The sequence below is a fragment of the Ahaetulla prasina genome, chromosome 1 (genome assembly GCF_028640845.1).
Source record: "Ahaetulla prasina isolate Xishuangbanna chromosome 1, ASM2864084v1, whole genome shotgun sequence".
NCBI classification, from domain to species: domain Eukaryota; kingdom Metazoa; phylum Chordata; class Lepidosauria; order Squamata; family Colubridae; genus Ahaetulla; species Ahaetulla prasina.
Window position 1 is genome coordinate 142,261,768 of NC_080539.1, and position 21,943 is coordinate 142,283,710.

A 21,943-nucleotide genomic window follows, 5' to 3' on the forward strand; every position below is an offset into this window, starting at 1 on the left:
TCCCATAAGGCTTAAAAGACCAGCAAGGGAGTTTGGGCTCTTTGCTGGAAAACAACATTGATAACTTTGTCTTGTTGCATTTGTTTTGTATCAGTATCTTCTGAACGTTTGCCAAGAAAGGCCTTTGGCAGTTTGCCTAATTGGACCGAGGTTGGTGATAGGACTGAGGAATTGTGTTGGGAGGAATTGCTTTTATTTAATTGAACTACGCTGAGAATGAATTAATTTTCAGCTGTTCTAATAAAGTTTGTTTGTTTTTACACTGACTGAGTTTCCTACTACCTACTTGGGCCTGGATCACAACACATAGGTAGGTAGACAGTTTTTTTAGTAGTCTTCCTCTAATGATTTAGTTGTAGCTGGTTTGTTTAAATTGGGTCTGCTGCCCAGAGTCACATATATGAAATGTACAATAAGCTATGTAAATGTGATAAATAAATAGATCATTTTTAAAGCAAAAGATGTTCATTTAACCACTACCGCAGTGATCGTCTATCAGGATGTGGAAACACTCCTCTTCCCACAGGTTTTTCTTGTGGGTAAACAACTTATCAATAGTTTAATTTCTGTGTATGATGATGAGAATTTTTCAAACTTCATACATCATAGTTAAATGAATAAATATATAAAAAAAGAGGAAGTACATCCATATATAGAGATAAGATTCTATATTAAATAAGTATGCCTTTCTGAAATGACAAGGACAAATGACTTAAGAAGGTTGAGTCTACAGTAAGAAGAAGATGTGTGTGGAAGATAATGGAACACACATCCTGAAAAGGAGATGCTTGTATTATTTTATATATTGTATTTTTATGATGCTGCTACTATTAATGGGTTAGCAGCTGAAGAGAAAAATAAAACAGTTTGGTGTTTTTCATTTCATGCCAGCTGTCAAAGCAAGACCAATCCTCTTCCCTATATATTTATAATTACAGACATTAATACAAATTTCAGCTTATGCTGTAGGGTTTGTAGAGTTTACATTCAAGTAGATGTCACTGAGTTTACTGCTGAATTTACTGCTGAATAAACAGACATTAGGATGGCACTGCTGTTAGGTGTGACTAGATTTTGTACTTTGTTGCATAGTCTGTTTGCCCAAGGCTGTTCACATTATGTAAGAGATTAAGGAAGAGATGCAAGAGTTTGCATCAGAATTTCTGATGTTCTTCCTCTTTTATCTGGCTCTCCGTGACAAGGAAAACATTCTGGCGGTAACATTTTGTTTAGCAGGGAGGTATAATAAAGCGTCACATACTGATTGTGCAAAACTTACAAGCTGGCATATTGGCAGCACTTGCCCATGCATGGTTGTTAAGAATTATATCCCAATGGGTTCAAGTGGGAAGGTTTGATAGCAGACAATCAGCTCTGCATAAAGAAGGTTTAGATCAGGGGTGTCAAACTCGCCTCTTCACAGCGTTGTCACATGACGTATTGTGAATTTTTTCCCCCTTCGCTAAACAGGGTATGGGCATGGCCAATGCATGACACATCCGGCCCACCAGCCGCGAGTTGGATGCCCCTGGTCTAGATTTAATCCCTGGCATTTCCAGTTAAAACAAGAGAATCAGGTGGTGCCAGACCAATTGGAAATTGGAGAGTTAGGGTTAGACATCCTCTGCTAGATGCATAAGCCACAGCAAAGCAGCTTCTTTGTTCTCCTGTTGGGTGGGGCAGGGGGGAGAGTTTTTCCCAGCTGTTGCTCTTGCGATGTATGAAGTTTGAAGAAAGGGAGAGAAAATGCTGAATTACCAAATCCCATTTTTTCCAAAGGACAGGAAGAAGATTAAAGAAAAACTTAATGATCCTACAAGCTGGTTCAGGGTTGCAGGTGTGAAACGACTCTTCTCTCTTATTCTGTTTCATTTGTCATGAAGAAGCCCAGTGAAATTTACTTGAGATTCAGAGCTAGGCAGGCAGAGGAAACATAAACTCCTCCGGGTGACCAGGGAGGGATGGGAGGAGTGGTCATTTTTAAAGTGCCCCAAAGCGCAAACTCCAGCCTCTCTTCTCCTCGGTGGCAGCAGGTCACACTAGAATCTTCAATTGGTAGGACCGGGCAGGTGAAATCGGGACTTCCATTCCTTCCTCCCTCCCTCTCTTTTTTTTGCTTTTCACAAGATATTCTCATAGATACTGTGCTGGGACACCCCAGGAAGCCTCTTTCCTGAAAAAGGGTAAGGAGAACCTAATCCTATTCTTTTTGAGATTGGCTTTAATAAGCATTCATAAAGAGGGTTTTTCCTCCCTGTGTTTATAGTTCAAATCTCATTTTGACATGAATCTGACACGAAGCCCCAAGCTATGAGCAGAATACATCGGTTATAGGTGTGAAGAGTCCTTAGCCAATCAAGTTAGAGATAATTTTCCTGTAATTATCTTTCTTCCTACGGAGTGTGTGCAATTTAATTTGATGGATGAAACTCCTCTCCTTTGGCTGACTGATTTCAAAAAACCAGCACTTGTCCCCAGGAACGTGTCATGACTTTATCAATGAAAGGCTACCTTTTAAAAATATTATTAACTTGGGTTTTCGTTAAGTGAAGGTAATAGCCTCTTGGGCATGTTGTTAAAAAAAATAAGATGGGAATATTTTAACATCTAAAGGAATACCAGTTTAGCAAAATAGGAGAGGAAATTTAAATGTGCACTATCCAATGTAAAGTATTTCATCCTATCAGGGTGACTTAATCTAATTTTTTTTTTAATTAAGCACACTGCCTATTGTAAGTACCTGGGAAAGAAAAAAAATTCTGTTCTGAAGAAAGGCAGACATTTTAAGCTGAATGTGTCTTAAAATGGCAAGTCATTTGAAGGCCAGGGAGCACGGCTATTCTTGGAAATAGCCCTGACAGGTTTCAACAGATGCAGCCTGAAGAATGTGGCTGCGGAGGGGAGATAAGGGAGGGGGAAAGGAGCAGCTGACCCACTGCTTTGGTAATGCTTGGGGAGGGGGATCTCAGATCCTTCTGGCATGCGAGCAACTTTGACACTTGAAACACAGATAGCTCTCTCCTTTGTGCCTGCATAGCTGTTCTTTGGGAGGAGTTACGAGAGCAGCTCTGCTCCCCACAAGGAGTTTAATTCTTCATTTGGATGGATAAAATGTTTAATGGGGCATGTTTGAAGACTTAAGTGTGAAATCCTTGACAAGAGAGAAATGCTGCATTAGAGATTGTTTTGCAGGAAATAAGGTAACCATTTTATATTTACCACTTTGGCACTATGCCTCCTTGCAACATGTAAGGTGATTACTTAGGTGCTTCGATGCTATTTGCTTTTATATTTCACCAGTTATTTATTTATTTGGTGCTTATAGAACTCGGAGATTTCCTCAAGGAAGGTATTTCTTATCCTTTCTCTAGAATAGGCTAGGCTAGTCTGAGTGTGAGAATGATTGGTCTGATGATCAGAGCGATTCATAGCTGAATGGAGATTTGAATCCAGTCCTGGTCTAAAACTTTGCAACTTCCCTGTAGGACATCATAGGCAGGTGTTTCAGTCTCTAACTGACTGAACACCAAAATGAAATATGAAAAAGAGAAGATTGTAGAGTCTGTATATTTGATTTCCTAAGGTTTATACTGTATACTGGATTGTCTGTTGGGGAGATTATGGCTGCTTTCCGAGTGAAGGTTTTGTGCTTCTCACTATGGGGTGGAAAACATTGGTCCGTTTAAAATAAAAATCCAGTTAACATCCATCAAATGCATATGAAAACACTATATTTTATAGCAGTTGGGAATCATGTTTATATTTTAATTATTGTTCTTGTGAAGTGTTCCAAGGTATTGCTCATAATAGCAATTAGAAAGGAATATAAATCAGTCTTCCTGAAACTGAGTGCCCTTCAAAAGTTTGAATCAACTCCCCAAATTCCCATGCCAGCATTTCCATTACTGAGAAATCTCAGTGTAATTTTATAATGTTGTTCCAGTGCTGCTGGCATTTGAGTTAGTTAACAAAATATTGTTTATTTTTAGGGACAATTTAGGGACAATGAAACAAAAAAGAGGTAAAAATGAGAAGTTTATTATGTTCACCTGAGGGCAAGATAAGAAATAATGGGTGAAAAATTATCAATGAAACATCCAAACTAGAGTTAAGGAGAAATTTCCTGACATTGAGAACAATTAATCAATGGAACAACTTGTCTCCAGAAGTTGTGAGTGCTCCATCACTGGAGGTGTTTAAGAAGAGACCAGAGGTCCATTTGTTTGGAACAGTACCGGGTCTCTTACTTGAGCAGGGGGTTGGACTAGAACAGGGGTCTCCAACCTTGGCAACTTTGAGCCTGGCGGACTTCAACTCCCAGAATTCCCTGGGAGTTGGCTGGCTGGGGAATTCTGGGAGTTGAAGTCCGCCAGGCTCAAAGTTGCCAAGGTTGGAGACCCCTGGACTAGAAGACCTCCAAGCTCCTTTCCAACTCTATCATTCTGTATTCTGCAATTAAGTAGCCCTAAACCCTTGAAAAGCGGTAGCTAGTCATTGACTGAGCTAGATTTAAAATTATCGGTTTTAAATTGGGTTTTATTCTATATTTTTAATTCTAAATTAACGGGCTTTTTAGAATAAGTTTTTTAATTGCTTTTTATATTGTATTTATGTGTTTTTAAATGCCTGTACACCGCCCTGAGTCCTTCGGGAGATAGGGCGGTATATAAATTTGATTAAATAAATAAATAAATAAATAAATAAATAAATAAATAAATAAATTAAATCTGATCAAAATAAGGAATCAGATTAAACCAATGGACATTTTAGGAAACCTATAGCTTACACACTAGCAGTTTATAACATAAACCTAATTTAGCTTATCAGTTGCAGAAATAACTTTGAACATATTATACCCCAAATATTTTATTTCAGAGAATGCAAAATTAAAAATGATATTATTCATCTATTAAAACAGAGTTCTGGGTGGCATTTAAACTGTAGCTATATAAACCTGAACCTGTATTCCAGACAACTCAGGATTACACATATTATATACATTTCTAATATATGTAACTTCAGACATAGAATTAATCTATTAATTACTATTCTAACTTTCTGCTTAAAACAATGGTCATGTAGCAACCAAACAAAATGTTAATACATAACTAGATATGAGGGCATAGGATAGAAACATAAAAATGCCATTTGCACAAGAGCAAGACTTAATAATAGAATGACATCTACTCAGAAGATGCTTGTAATGGAATACAACACAATGGAAAATTAACTAGGTTATATTAGGACAAGTAACTCTTCTAATATGGAGAACTAATTCCTCCATTACTTCAAGAAGAATGATCCATTAAACTTTAAACATAGTCATCAGGGCCTGCTAACCAAACCCTTAACTAGTTTGATCTAGTTCTTCAAACCAAAGAATAGCCCTGTTGGTCAGATCAACATCCTTCCAATCAGCATCATTGGATGAGCCTTGATCCTAGTATTTGGAGTAATAGACAAAAAAGTCTATATACAATTTTTTCATGCCTTCCATGGTTTTATATATCTCAATTATATGCTTTCTCAAACCATAGCCCCCAGAATTCTTCACCATTGGTTATACTTTCCAGGGCCAATAGGAGTTGAAGTCCAAAGCAACTAAAATACCAATTTATCTTTCTCTCATCTACTGCAAGGCCTTTATCCAAATATCAATGTTTTAAAGGAAAATAATTCCATTCCTGTAGGCTTCAATTAAGAAAGAAGTAGAGCCATCTGTCCTTTTATATGAAAGATAAGAATAGATTTTTAATGAACAAACATCCACATTGTTGTTGTTATTAGCTTTTTATTATATCCTTCCTCCTATCTTTTCAACAACAACAGCTGAGGTAGGTTGGGCTGATAGAGAGTAACTGGCCTAAAGTCTCCCCACTGGCTTTCATGCCCAAGGTGGTACAAGAACTCACAGTCCTCTGTTTGTAGGCCAGCACCTTCACTATAACCAAACTGGTTCTGGTAACTCGGAATGGAGTTATAGTTTAATTTAGTGGGTTTTGTTTTCAAACAAATTAGGACTGTATGGGAGTCACTGATCTGCCCATCCAATTTAAACTGAAGTGAAGACTAATCTGAAAAATATCCAGTCAAATTTGCAATTGAATAACTGTTAGAAAATTAACACGAGACATTAGTCCTTTTCAACCTTTACAGCTGAAGAGGTAATGTAAACATGTGTGAAAGGCTCAGGATCCAGCATCTCTGGCTTCACATTCCTCTGACTCAACCCACCTTTGTACCGTAACTTCTGTGACAAAGGGAGGGAGCTCTGTACATGTTCCTTTTAACAGGTTAATTCTGTGGGATTTGAGGTTGGGTTATTAATAAGGTAACTTGGATTAACAGCCAAGAGGACCTTTTTATATACAAGTTAAATCGAATAAAAATCCATTTCAGCATTCAGGACTGAGCTCTGAATGCTCTGCTTTCATCCCATCTGAAGAAGGATACAAATTATGGTTTACCAAGTGATAATTAACCACACAGGCATACCAACCAAATGCTGCAGATGTGTTAGTAATTATTTCCCCACTCTTTCATATTTCATTTCTTTGAGGTATGCTTAGAGATTATAGCTTTTGGATCAGTTGTGGAAAGATGTTTAAATATGGGTGTACAAATTATATTTTCTTTGTTCTGGGTTTTTCTTAGCAAGCTCTTGGCTGTGATATTGTATTGCAGTCATGGCGCCTAAGAAGAAGAATGTCAAAAAGAACAAGACAGACATCAATGAGTTGACCATCATAGTGGAGGATGGACCCCTCAGCAAGCTCAATGGATTGAATACCTTCCTAGAAGGAGGCAACGGTTTCAGTTGTGTTTCCACAGAAGTTTCTGATGCTTTCTATAGTCCCAACCTCTTGGAAGGTTTGTGTAGGATGAGACTGGAAAATTTTCTCTGTGATTTAATAATTGGTACCAAAACCAAGTCCTTTGATGTTCACAAGGTGGTGATGGCATCATGCAGTGATTACTTCCATAACATCCTAAAGAAAGATCCATCAACTCAAAGAGTGGACCTCAATGACGTATCCCCACTGGGCCTAGCCACTGTGATTGCCTATGCCTATACTGGAAAACTTACACTATCCCTGTATACTATAGGTAGTATTATCTCCACAGCCATTTATCTTCAGATACATACCCTTGTGAAGATGTGCAGTGACTTTCTGATGCAAGAAATCAATGTGGAGAATTGTATGTATGTTGCCAACATTGCAGAGACATATGGACTGAAAACTGCTAAGGAAGCATCACAGAAATTCATTAGAGACAACTTCATTGAGTTTTCTGAATCAGATCATTTCTTAAAGCTTACTTTTGAACAGATCAACGAACTTCTTGCAGATGATGACTTGCAGTTGCCTTCTGAACTTATTGCATTCCAGATTGCAATGAGATGGCTGGAATTTGACCAAAAAAGAACTAAGTACGCTGCAGATCTCTTGAGCAACATTCGGTTTGGTACCATCTCTGCCCAGGACCTGGTGAATTATGTTCAGACTGTACCCAGAATGATGTTAGATACAGATTGCCACAGACTTCTGGTAGATGCCATGAATTACCACTTACTTCCTTACCACCAGAATACTCTACAGTCAAGAAGAACCAGGATTCGAGGAGGATTACGAGTCCTAGTTACAGTTGGGGGACGTCCAGCTTTAACCGAAAAATCCCTCAGCAGAGACATTTTATACAGAGATCCCGACAATGGATGGAAAAGACTTACAGAGATGCCTGCCAAAAGCTTCAACCAGTGTGTCACTGTGATGGATGGCTTTCTCTATGTAGCAGGTGGTGAAGACCAGAATGATGCCAGAAATCAGGCAAAGCATGCTGTCAGCAATTTTTGCAGGTAACTGATTATATATAGCAGTGGAGACAGAGCATGGACACAACAGCTCCCGAAAAAGGAGGAGAAATATATATATGTATGTAGAGGGGAGGAGAAAGAAAGAGAAAATATATATTTCCAAGAGATAGCAAATTAATTTGGTTCTTTGCTTTAAAATTACTTTTTACAATCTGGTGACCTCCTAATGGATTGGAAAACCATTATCATTAGCAATGGTCAGCAAAAAGGGAGGGGAATTATAATCCAATACATCTGGACACGATCAGGTCAGAGAAGTCCTGGAGTCGGATAAGGAGTCCCTTTTTTCTTCCTCTCTTCTTTTCTAGGGTTACACATAATAAAATAGTTAGTACTATTTTATGCTAAGATTTATGATTTTGCATGTTACCTTTTCATGGAGAAGTCTGCAGATCCTCTTTATGCTTTGGGGCAAAGCAGTCTGAGATCACGGGCAGCTGCCCTATCTCACTTCACAGCCTTGGAAGCAAATTCCTGAATGCTACAAAAATTCCTGCTCTATTATTACATTTGATCAATTCATAAAGCTGCCACATAAGTATGACCCAGGAGAGTGCATAATATTAAAAATGTCGCATATTAACCAAAATACATTAAATTATTATATATTTCGGGTACTGCACAAGAGGCAATTTTCAAAATTGAAAAAAAAAATTAGAATTGTGATAGGCATAGAAACTCCCAAGCCAGGGTCTAAGAGGCATAGCCTTTCAGAAGGAAAGTAGAACCATCTGGATATGGGGTGGTGGGCATGCAGGAGGATGTTGTTACATAAGACAGGTGCAGTAATAGAGAAGAGACATGTCCTGTTAGCGCTGCTTACGTGTCAAGACCCAGAATATGACCACCAGGTTAGATCTTATTGAGTAGGCAAAAATAATTAAGAGACAGGCAGTCTTGCAAATAACTAAGCACTAGGCCAGCAACTTGAATTGCATCCAGGAGCCTACTGGTAACCACTGTAACTAGCGAAGTAGTGGTCTATATAGCCACACAAAGGTAGAGATGATCATGAGTAGAACTCTCAATCCAGATTTTGTGCATAAGATGGATTTGTGCAAATTGCACACTGGTTCTATTAGGCATACTAGGACCATCTCTAGAAATGAAGGTAGACACTTTCTAGATCCAGATGATCCCAATTGCTCAGTCTTATATGGTTTTACAATAAAGCATATTCTCCCCCATCCAGACTCTTACAACTTCCAGATACCAAGACACTTTCAACAATATCACTTGGATGGCAAGGATTGAGATACAGCACTGGGTTTCATCAATGTACTGATGATACCTAACCCCATGATGACAGATATTAAGCAAGGTTAGGAAGAAAATCAAGCCCCGAGGCAAGTTACAAAGCAAAGGTTCAGCTGTGACAACCCCATCCCCTGCCTCAATTAACATGAAACCAACTCTACAGGAAGGAAAACCACTGTAACCTGTGCCTCTCACTTTCACCCTGCCGAGCTAATCATGAAGAACGTCACAATCAATGTTACCAGAGGCCATTGAGAGTTCGAACAGCACCAGGATGCTCCCATCCTGTCCTAAAATAAGTTATCAACAAACAAAAGCAATGATGTTTTGGCATTCTATCCAGGTTTGAAATCTCATAGAGTTAGATAATCTGTGACTTCCAAAGCCCTCAGAAACTGCAGCTCAATAATCTTCTCAACAAGGGAAGTTTATGGTTTCTGATATGGGTCAGAAATGGTCCAACACCACTGGGCCCAGCAATAGCTTCTTGAGAAAGTGGGTAGACAATTGCCTCCGTAATTGCAAGCAGAATCACCCCTCCTTCAAGGATGAATTCATCACCACTTGGCTCTATATATATCATATATCACCTCCTTGGAAGCCTTGACCAATCAGGCTGACATGGATCTAATATATAGATGACTTTGGTTACAGCTCTGAGGATCCTGTCCACTTTCCTGGGGCTAGAAAGCTCAAACTTTTCCCAGATAATAAAATATTAGTAATGTGAGAAACTCTTCCCTGTTTTTTGCCAAACTGTATCTCAGTCAATGTTACCAGACTTACACAACCAGAGTCCAATTCAAAGTAAATCCAAGTATCTTTGTCCAATATACGCCTGAAATAATCCTCTGCAGATGCAATAAGAGCAAGCCACACCTACCCCAGCTCTGTGAAGGGGAAAAATGTCACTATACATCACGTGATAGCAATGTAACGGCATGAGTTTGACATCCATGCTATAGGGTAATAAAGGCTCTTACATATATTGAGTCAGATTAGCTCTTTATCTTTCTCCAGTGACATTCTAGCATCTCTTCTGGTGCTTCATCTCCTGGAGTTCCTTTGAGAATCAGAGGTCAATGACAGAATGCAACTGTACGAAATTAATAAATTAATACATATTTGGAGAACAATCATATTAAGTAGTTTATGTAATTAATGTTAATTCAATTTACATTAAATCAAATTATGTTTTGTTCCACATATGCTAAAAAAAGAAAAATACATAAATATTCAATTTCACTCATTTCCTCCCCTCCTCAAGTACAGTTGATGATTGAGGAACATGGCTACCATTATCTTACAAGAGCTGTGGTTAGAATACAATATTGCAGGCTAATTCTGCTGACTGCCAGCAGTTCGATTATGAGTGGCTCAAGGTTGACTCAGCCTTCCATCCTTCTGAGGTGGGTAAAATAAGGACCCAGATTGTTGGAGGCAATATGATGATAAACTGCTTAGAGAGGGCCGTAAAGCTCTGTGAAGCAGTATATAAGTCTAAATGCTATTGCTATCATTCCCTGCAACAACAGAGTTCCATTATTTTAATCTGTTTCTTTTTAAATTAAAAACAAAGAATGAATGATTCAGATTGCAATTTGAGGATAGTAATTTTCATCTGCATAATTGTCTTGATAAAAATTATCCCATTTTACCAACACTGTCTATTAGGGCAAAATTGTGTGGTTTATGTCCTGTTATGGAATTCTTAGTGACTGTTTCATTTGTTTGAAACACGAAAGAACTTTTTACAGCCCTCCATGTTTTCTGGAACATCCAGAACAATTGAACAACTTCCATGACTCCTGTTTGGCAGTAAACATGCATGCCAATACTTTGTTTTTTTCCATGACTGTCCTGATAAAGGAAGAAAAAAGCTAAGAGAAGGGTATAATAGGGGATATACCATATTTTTCAGAGTATAAGACACACCTTTTTCCCCAAAAAAAGAGGGTGAAAAAAGAGGGTGTCTTATATTCCGAATGTAGCCCTGTCCAGCCTCTCAAACGGAGATTTAAGAGGCTGAAAAAAGCCTCAGAAACGAAGCTGCAGAAAAAAAGCCTCCAAACAGAGCTGCAGAAAAAAAGCCTCAGAAACGAAGCTTCAGAAAAAAAGCCTCCAGAGTTGTTGTTTTTTTAAAAGCCTCTGAAAGAAAGTTTCCAAGGCTTTTTTCTGAAGCTCTGTTTTGGAGGCTTTCAAAGGCAAAAAAAAAAAAAAGCAAGTCACAGAGCTCACAAGCAATGAACCTGTTGCTAAAATTCACCTCTGCAAACAGCTGATTGGGGGTATTCCAGGAGACGGATCAACCCGCCAATCAGCTTTTTTCTTATTTTCCTCCCCAAAAACTAAGGTGTGGCTCTGGTGCATCTTATACTCCGAAAAATACGGTACTTGCTGTGAAAGGATTTGCCAGAAGACCACTCAAGGAAGACGTTTCCATTTTAGAAGAAAGATATAAATATACAGTAATTAGTACATTTTTCACTATGGACATCTGCATTTCCTCTCTAAACATTATTCTAAAGAGCTGAGGATGATACATACAATTTACCCTTTCAAGGTTTTATCCTCACTTGATCCTGAGAAGCTGAGTGATCAGCCCAGAGTATCGTAAGCTTCGTGAGAGCATCAGCATTATAGCCCACTATGTTAACTCGTTACAGCACATTCATTATTATAATGCTCCATTCTTCTTCCAAGTTGCTCAGAATAATTTCTAGAGTCAGCCAAGATGACTTAGTTTCAATGCAAGAAATATATTATGCTGCTTACTTCTTATGAATGGAAAGATGTATATATACCGTTTCCCACATATGTCTTGCAGCAAAGAAGACATGTATTATCCACCATGTATGCCAAATCATATATGTTTAGTTTTTCTCTTCACGACATCCTAATTATACACAGCCTGAAATCACATTTAAATTTGGGGAAGAATTATATCTCAGCAAATCAATTCTGACCCTTACAGAAATAAGTCTGTGCAGATTTCCTGGCCACATTTTTTAAAATAATATTTTTATTAAAATTTCAATTAAAAAGATAAAAAACTAATACAAACTAAAAAGTATGAAAGAATGAAAAGCCAGAAAGTGCAGAAAAGAAAAGAAAAAATAGAAAAGAAAAAGAACAAATATAGTAAAGCAAAAGAAAAGAAATATATAAAGAAATAATTTCCTCCTTCATCCCAGCAAGTACAAACAACATAAGTAATTTATGACCTTCTCTGAAAATACAACACTACCTTCCCATTACCTCATCTCTTATCTATAAACAATTTGTTAAAGTCTCATCATTTGATGCTAGTCAGCAAAAGTCCATTAAGGGTTCTCAGAAATACATGTGTGTGTGTGTGTGTGTGTACATTGTGTGTGTGTGTGTTTCATATATATATATATATATATATATATATATATATATATATATATATATATATCTTTGTATTCCTTCCCCTTACTTTGAACATTACCTTATCACTTACTCTGAAAATAGAAGAAAAGATCGTTTCTTCCTATATCTATTCTCTTTTCTATAAACAAATCTTTAAAGTCTCATCATTCAGTCCCGGTCAACATTAGTCCATTAAGGGTTACCAAAAACAATAATGTACACATTTTAACCTTGATCAAATAAATCAACTTTATATTCCTTTCCTTTAGTTTTAACAATCTTGACCTTTAAGTAGAATCCCAGAACTTGGCTTCTTTTCATTTTCTCCTTCTCTCATCCAAGAAAATCCTTGAAAGTTTCAAAAAAACCTATTTTATAAATCAAAAATAAGGTTATCAAAGTCACTCTTCTGATTTCTTATTTGTATATCTCTTTTAATTATTAAGACTATGTACAGAATTAATAGTCTAGAATGGGCATATAATTAATGCAGCTGTGTGGCATTATAAATATAAATCTTCAGTCAAGGGAAAGGTAACTATCTCACATGTTCATATATAATGTGATAACTCTTACCCCTTAATCAGTGGTAAAATGTAAAATTTGTTACTATCAGTTCTGTGGGCGTGGCTTGGTGGGGGGGTAATGTGACTGGGTGTGCGTGGCCAACTTTTTTTTTTACTTTTAAAAGCATTTTTTTTTCAACCTCTTTGGCCGAAGACATTGTAAAAAAATGCTTTTAAAAGGCTCCTCTGACGATTCCAGCTGAGTTGCCTGATCGTCAGAGGCTTTTCTTTTCTTTTAAAAGCAATTTTTTCCCTTTAAAAGAAAAAAAGCCTCTGACGATTAGCCAACTCAGTTGGGATTGTCAGAGGAGTCCTTTAAAAGCGTTTTTTCTACAACCTCTTCGGCCAAAGTTGTAAAAAAATGCTTTTAAAAGCCTCTGATGATCCCAGCTGAGCTGCGTGATCATTAGAGGCTTTTTTTTTACTTTTAAAAGCATTTTTTCAGCTGAAGAAAAAATGCTTTTAAAAGTAAAAAAAAACCTCTGATGACCGCGCAGCTCAGTTGGCATGGGGGTGCCAAGGATTTTTGCTATCGGTTCTCTGAACCACCCGCCACGCTCGTTACCGGATCGGGTGATCCAGTCCAAACTGGGAGCATTTCACCCCTGCCCTTAATAATAATATAAAACCAGTGTCAAACCATTGTCTGTTACCTTTCTATTTGTATGATGAATATGTTGAACATCAAATTTATTTTCTTCTTTTGAAGGAGCATTCTTTCAGATACTCTTTCCTACTTTAGTATCTGTATATTGGTGGCCTAAGTGCATTAGCCAACTCTGCAAAGTTATTCTGGAATTTCATGTTTTTCTCCTTAAAAGATAGTAAAAGAAAAAACTGAAGTGTAATAAATCAGAAGAAGCGGCTGAAAAACAAGGAAAATATACTCTCAATCTGGGAAAGATTTAAACCTCTTCTCTCATTCTCAACTCTTCTTGTCCCTAAAAGTGTTTTTCCATCAGAGAAGAATGGAGCATGAGATGTTTTAAAGATGATTTCAATTAAGAAAACAGTAGAGAGATGGAGAGGGGGGTGGATCTAGGACAACTCACTATGGCCAAGTGTCCATGGCCAGTTTGCCCTGGCTGGGCTGCTGCTGCCAGCTCACCCTGGTCAGGTTGCTACTTCTGGCTCACCCCAGCTGACTAGATGCAGGACAAGTCACCCCGGCCAACTGGACAACTTGCCACTATGGGACAATTTGAGGATGAAGTGGGGAGGGGAAAAGGCATTTCCTCTCCCCCAGAAGAAACATGAGCCCCAGCTATTAGGACACAGGGGTGAGGAACACTCATGGGGAAAGGAAGAGAATGGTACTCTACACAGGATTCCCCTCCACGTGGGGTTGATTTTTATTCTGGTAGGGGGATGCCTCTTTCCCTCCCTGCTTCATCCTCAAATCATCCCACAGTGGCAATTCCCCTCCCTGAAAGTTGTCCCCATCCCCACGTTTCATTGGCTGGGGCTGATGTTTTGTTCTGCTGAAGGGGAAGTGCCTCTTCCCTTCCCTACTTTGTCCTCAAATTGTCCCATGGCTGTGAGTTGTCCACATGTCCAGTTGGCCAGGATGAGTCAGTGGCAGTGACCGGGCCACGGCGAGATGGCAGTGGTAACCCATCAGGATGACCCAGCCATGGCACCCTGGCCAAGGTGACCTACTGAAAGATAAAGCCAGAAAATAAAGCTTCAACAATACAACACCTGTAAATGTAACTGGCATTCCTGTGGCATTAATACTTCCTTATTTTTTTTCAGGTACGATCCTCGCTTCAGCACTTGGATACATCTGGCCAATATGATTCAAAAGCGCACTCATTTTAGTCTGAATGTGTTCAACGGTCTACTTTTTGCAATCGGTGGTCGCAATTCTGAAGGGTGTCTCTCTTCGGTTGAATGTTATGTCCCTGCAATTAACCAGTGGCAGCTGAAGTCTCCACTGGAGATGCCCAGGTGCTGCCATGCTAGTGCAGTAGTAGATGGCAGGATCTTGGTCACAGGAGGCTACATCAATAATGCTTACTCCCACTCGGTTTGCATGTATGACCCTGCTAGTGACAACTGGCAAGACAAGGCCAGCCTTAGCACCCCGAGAGGATGGCACTGTGCCATTACCCTAGGGGAAAAGGTCTACGTCATGGGAGGGTCCCAACTGGGAGGGCGAGGGGAAAGAGTTGATGTGCTTCCTGTTGAATGCTATACTCCATATTCTGGCCAGTGGAATTACGTTGCTCCTCTTCCAACTGGCGTGAGCACTGCTGGTGCTTCTACTCTTAATGGAAGAATTTACTTAGTGGGAGGCTGGAATGAAATAGATAAGAAATACAAGAAATGTATTCAGTGTTACAACCCCGACCTTAATGAATGGACCGATGAAGATGAGCTACCTGAAGCCACTGTAGGAGTGTCATGCTGCACCATTGCCATGCCCAACACTAAGACCAGGGAATCGAGATCTAGCTCGGTATCTTCAGTTCCAGTTAGTATTTAAGTTCTTTTTTTTTTAATTAATCCCCCTATGGATTTAAAAAAGCTAGACTAAATTTTTAAAACATTTCTTTCCCACTATTGGGTTGTAATTCCTTTTAAGAAGTGTCCCTATCAGAAGGGATTGAGGAGAGAAACATTAAACACTATTGGCATGTATTTCAGTTTTATAAAATGAAAAGTGGCCAATTTTCATGGAATTGAAAACACATGGTATGACCAAAGAAATCTAATACATTTTATGCACTACAAATGTGCACTATAAGACAAAGGCCTCTGATCTATTGATCATAACAGAAAAAAGTACCTTACTTCCTGTGGGACCTCTTGTTCAGATTCTGCAGATTAATTTAGAAAAACTTGTTTCCAAGCAGATGGCTCAAAGCATGGCTGATAAGAAGGCACCCTTCAGCTAAGTTTCTCTCCATAGAGAGAAGGTAAAAGATGGAACAATATATCAGAATTACAAATAGAAGACTAATATTTCTAAAGTCCATGGGCATCTGTAGTTGGGGCAAATGACAACATGCTCATCATAATATCATAGGGCAAAGGACATGAATTATATAATTTGCATCAAAGATTACAACTGAGGCCAATTACAGAATTCACATTATTTGCATGTTGACACCAGTGATGTCATCCTGACTTCTTACAGACATCTCTATTGGAAACCTCTGCAACGTTCTGTGAATGAAACAAAATAATGACACTTATCTGGAAGCAATTAGTATTTTAAATAAGGATTTATTCCCAGGATGCAGTGCTTTGCTTTACTATTGTTTACTGAATAAATCATAATTGGCTGAGCTATACAGTAAGCTAAATCATTGCTTACAAAGCTTAGTGGCTCAGTTCCCATGACACGATAAATCACAGGCAAATCACATATAGCGAGTTATATGAATCCCCCTATCATCTATAAGAAGGCATGAAAATAGATTAACTCTATAAATATGAGAACTATAGATATAAGTAAAATCTAAAACTCTTGTCATATTTCTGCAGTGCCTGGGGCCATGTCGACATTTCAGTAAAATGTTTACATGAAACAATAAATTTTACCCTGTGGTTAGGCTTATGAAACTGTGGTTATGCTGACCCAAGGTCTGCAAAAGGTCAGATGATATGGCATCTGAATTTGGAAGGGAGGGAATTTAGCTTAAGGTTTAATTCACTTCCTTCCTAAACAGAAAGCAAGAATAGATGCACAGTGCAGCTGCTCCAACCAGGGACCTCCTCACACAGTTTCTTCAACTCATGCATGTTGTGTGGAATAAAATAAAGGTGCCGGAGAAAAGGTGATGGCTTAGCTTTCTTTCACTCTAAATGAGTCCAATCCATCACTTTAAAAAAAAATTAACATACACACACAGACACACACACACACACATACACACATAAGGAAATGTCAGCCAGGTAGTTCACAGCTAAGATGGTGGGGATACTTGATGACACAGAATCAAGGTTTCTTCGTGGTACTCAATATCATCTGGTATGGCATATACTGTATACATATATAGTGGTTAGAAAGTTACAGTAAAGATATAGTACATCAGGTTTCATATATTGCACTAAACCATTATGTATTTAGCTCTACAAATCCAGCCAACTGTGCTTTATTCAATAAACCATAAATTCCAAAACAGCCATCTATGCAACACACAGTGTGTGAGGATTGTCATGTAAGCTTGTGCCTCAAGAAGTCTTTCCCTCCACTTTGCTCCTCATATATCTTGTACTCCCAGCCCAATTCTGTTCCAAAAAACATCTATAACTCTCCGGAAAACAGTCTGAGGATGCATTAAAAGGAATGAGTTGCTTCCCACCATTTCATAAAGAAATGCTGTTCATGAAAGGTCTTAAATGTGCCTATCCAAAATTTCTGTTGACCTTAATATTTCTGAATTGTATTCTGATAGTTTCATTTCTCTAATGCCTCTTTAAAAATAAGCACCATTGGGCTTAAGGGAGCTTCTTTTTAAACAAGCATACATAAAATTGCAGATTTGATTGAGTTTAATGGTCTTTACTTCCAGGTAAGTGTGCACTTAAATTTGTCTTGATCATACCATGTAAGATTTTTTTTAATGGCAAACAATTGCTTCATATTTGACCCATAACAAAAAAATGTTTATATATTGTTTTTTAAATCATTGTCCTCCCTATCATAGTGGTTCTCAATCTGTGGTCAGCGGACTCCTGGCGGGGGCACGATGTTGTCACAGGGGTCCATGGAGGGTTGGAGAAATTTTATGATTTAAATCTTGAGTTAAATCTTGGAGGTCAGTGGCCACGGTCTGAGGCCACAAAAGGTATTTAAAAGGGGTCTGTGGTGGAGAAAAGGTTGAGAACCACGGTCTAATATATTTCTCTCATGATTTACTACAAGTAAGTTGAAATTTGGAAAATTATTTGGTCCAATAAGTTAATAGCATTGTTTAGAATATCTGACAGGGATCCAAAATCTTCATGTTAATTTATCAATGCTTTCACTTGAATTGCTTATATAACATAGTATGGAAGAAGAAGAAGAAGAATGAAGATACAACTAAATTAGTCTGAAAGGTGTGCTGTTACTGTTGTTGTTTGATACTTGAATGGCCCTGTCAGTGTGTGTCTGTCAAAGTTTAAACCAATGATGTAAAAATAGGAACAATTTCTATTTCTTTACGAGCTGCAAAAGCAGAATAACCCAATTTGTTTGGGACTTTATTTATATTTGTGGGCAGGGACTGGGTGGGAAGAAACAAGATAAACCAGAAGTTCATATACATCTAGGTAGGCACAAATGTTATCAGCCGTAAGTAAAACAAAAAACACAGGTGTTGCTAGACTAGACACTTGATCTGAACTGATTCCAGCAAGGTACCACTTAATGAAGCAATAATCCCACAGTTAGCAGGTATCATCTATGGCCCTACGATTCCTGATGCTACTGGCCAGGACCAGTTTTTTCAAAGTCTAATTAGAGCTGGGGCATGCCATATCTTGTGAATAATTGCAATGGCACCTGCCTAGAACTCCCAAGTGATGTACCACTGATATTCATTGATAGTAAGATTCATTATCAATCGCCACATTTAAGAAAGAAACAATTACATGAAAGAGTAATTCTCTACCCCCGGACAGGAAAGCATACTGAGCATACTAGCATTATGCAAAAGGGTAACAGGCTAGAGGCTTGCTTCATATCATATCTCTGACAAGAATATATATTTATGATCCATATCTATTGTATCTTATGTATGTGCCCTTTTTATTGTGATTTGATCAGGGGATTGTAAAACAAAAACCTTACCAACTGCTCCTGATTAATGTAGTGTATGTGTATAGGTCCCACAATCGTAGTCCCCCTTACCCACCCTGTTTTGAAGGGTAATGGTAATCTATTTTTTAAATGCATAATATGAGCATAACATTCTCTTTTTCAATATTATATGGAACACCAACGGAAAGGGTCGAGTTTCAAGATTTTGCATTACTCAGCTCTCTTGAATACATGTGCAAGATTCTCAGTATGAAAACTAGGAGTAGTAAAAGAAGAGAATAGTTTTTATACTTTAGTCTTATATTTTAATGTGGTCATTTTTACTACTTTGTTACTGTAACATTTCTCAATCCAGTTCTGTATAAGCCTGATCTGTATAGGTGTGTCTTCAAGTCAGTGTTGACTCTGGGCAACTGCCTGGACAGATACTGGCAGTTTTCTTACAAAGTTTTCTGGAGCAGAGGTCTCCAACCTTGGCAACTTTAAGACTTGTGGGACTTCAAATCCCAGGGAGCTGAAGTCCACAAGTCTTAAAGTTGCCAAGATTGGAGAGCCCTGTTCTGGAGCGTTCTGCCACTTCCTACTTCCCAGGGCTGAGAGGGAGTGACTGACCCAGGGTCACCCAGCTGGCCGTGTGCCAAAGCTGAACTAGAATTCACAGGTTTCCAATTTTTAGCCTGATGCCACTTGGTGCCTTAACCACTACCCCAAACTGGCTCTCAGATATACTGATACAGTATATTCACCAGATATCTCTTGCATAACACCAGGTTTGTGTTTGCTGGAAAGCCAGTACAAAGAAAATGAAACACTTGGAAGATGTAATATTGACAGTAACAATTTCTATATATGACAAGATGTCCGCTTCAATTCAATTAATTGCTTCACATAGGTTTCAGTTGCAGTTACAAAACATGAGGGTAACATGAGATTAATTGGAACACCATAATCTAGCCAGTTCTGACATAATGAAAACATTTTTAATATGAAGCATTAACTGACATGTAGAATTCATTGTAACAAAATGTGGCAATGAGTATTGGCTTGGAGATTTTCAAAAGGGGATTAGCCAGATTCAGGGAGCAGAGAGATTTGTTAACCACAACAGCAGTGGAAAACTTCAATATTTAGTGACACTAATTATCAGTTGTTAAAATATGGAAAACGTTTACCTTCAAGTCCTTATGTGGGCTCCAAAGGGCCTTTTGCCACTATGGATGGTATCTGATTGGCTGAACTCTTATTTTCTTAGACTGCATTGTTTTTATGAGTCCTAGATACCAAGAGTTCCTTTAAAAGTCATCGAAGCATCCTTAAGTAACTCTTGGAAAATGTTTTGATGAAGTTTCCAAATGCACCAAGAAAAGAGCAATCTAGTGCTCTCTAGTTTTACAAAGGTGCATTCAATCCCTCTCCTTATTCTCTCAAATAAGTCAAACATTCAACTTTGGGGTCTTATGAAAGGTTGAACTTGCATTTGCTTTGAAGACAAGCATAGTTTCCCGGTTGTATAGAGAACTGTACTTCAGTTCAGTTCAGCTAATTGAAAATGGAACCTTTTCTCAGATTTTCCAGCTGAACATATGGAAGTTGCATGCCCAGGTGCATAATCCCATTTTCTAGCTACTTTCAAGCTCTTATGCATTCAGGCAAACACGTGAAGAGCTTTTCTAAATCACCGGCTTTAGGAATTTTGTACTACTTCTATAGCAATCCATGTGTGATTGCAGCTTTGAGTAATCCCGTTGATTTCAACAGGAATTATACATATTGCACAATTTCTTACTTGAGAACTAGAAATCTCCAAATTTATGGTTTCCTAGCAAAATATTTCCAGGTGAAGGCACTGGAACTAATGTTAATGAAACCATTTAAAATATTGCAGATATGCAGAAACATCACACTTTTTGCTAAGGGTTATTATAATTAGAGCTGTGCAGACTTTTGCATTTAATTCCAAAGAGCTGTTACAAGTGAGTTTGCAATTGGAGCAGTTACCAGCAATTCTAAAGCAGTTGTGTTTTTCTCCCAAATCCACTGCAGAGAACAGAAGCATGACCCTGGGAAAAGATATCTGTTTCTGCAGATAGACACTACATTATTCAAAACACCTCTTCTAATATATATTACTTCTGGCACAAGTTCTCAACACTTATTACTAACTCATCTGTGCTACTACCGGAAGCCCGACTTATAGAAACTGGGCAAGTTAAGCTTTTCCAGATATGAAGAATGAGGTTGTCGCTTTAAAGCAGGGGTGTCAAACCCCTGGGCTGGATGTGTCACGCGCTAGTCATGCCCACCCCTGGTTTAGCAAAGGAGAAAAAAAGTTGTGATACGTCACGTGACAATGACATGGCGACCCAAGTTTGACACCCCTGGTTTAAAGGCAGGGAATGAAATGGGTTTCCGTCTGTTAATTTGTATATAATAGGAAGCAGCTAATCAGCATACAGAAGATAGTAGGCTTTACACCAGGAATAGATCATAGGCTGACTTTAGCTTGCATTTTTGCTTCCAGTGATATAAAAGTGTTCAGTACTGTAACTGCAATTATGTAAGTTGCTCATCCCTGCCTTAATAACTTAGAAGCTTCATACTATTGAAAGAAGGTAATAAATACTGAAAATAAACAGGAATTACAAGACAATGTAATAATATTCACATGATTATATCCCTCAAGTCTTGAATGAACACAGAAAAATGAATATCAGGTAAAGGTACATGTTATGTGATAACAGAAAGAGAAAAAAGTAATTGTTACTGGAAATTGAAAATTATGCTAATAAACTTACTGAGGATTCCCTGACTTGTACTGTATTGGATTGCAGGAAAAGGCTTATATATTTGTTAATGAGAATGTGAATGAGAAAAATACAATATTGTGTGTAATATTTTCTGGTAATCATCTATTCCACCACAGTTATGCAACCAAGTAGTTATAACTACCTGTATTAAATACTTTTCTAGTTTGTGAGGCACAAAACCTAGCTTAAAGAAGTGTGCTTATTAAAAATAAACAGAAAAAAAAACTAGAATGCAGAATGCAAAAGCTTAAAGGAACTCATTATTTTTTAAAGAATGGAGTATAAATTC

At 38.1% G+C, this 21,943-nt stretch overlaps 1 protein-coding gene across 2 annotated transcripts; it reads left to right on the forward strand.

Moving 5' to 3' along the window:
• The first annotated feature begins 1,988 nt into the window (after positions 1 to 1,988).
• Positions 1,989 to 21,652, forward strand: KLHL31 (kelch like family member 31). 2 transcript variants are annotated; one of them, XM_058177079.1, is made up of 4 exons: positions 1,989 to 2,183; positions 3,038 to 3,200; positions 6,655 to 7,858; positions 14,848 to 21,652. In XM_058177079.1, exons 3-4 carry the CDS (start codon positions 6,687 to 6,689, stop codon positions 15,578 to 15,580), a joined length of 1,905 nt encoding a protein of 634 aa, XP_058033062.1. In that variant the 5' UTR covers positions 1,989 to 2,183; positions 3,038 to 3,200; positions 6,655 to 6,686; the 3' UTR covers positions 15,581 to 21,652. The 2 variants fall into 2 exon arrangements, with proteins under 2 accessions (XP_058033062.1, XP_058033054.1); XM_058177071.1 differs by lacking the exon at positions 3,038 to 3,200 and having other exon boundaries at positions 1,990 to 2,183.
• The last annotated feature ends 291 nt before the right edge of the window (positions 21,653 to 21,943 follow it).

What these genes read in the sequence shown, in the direction of transcription:
- KLHL31 (XM_058177079.1), top strand. Translation starts at nt 6,687, where the DNA reads ATGGCGCCTAAGAAGAAGAATGTCAAAAAGAACAAGACAGACATCAAT. An exon ending in GCTGTCAGCAATTTTTGCAG is followed by an intron (nt 7,859 to 14,847) that starts GTAACTGATTAT and finishes ATTTTTTTTCAG; the next exon opens with GTACGATCCTCGCTTCAGCA.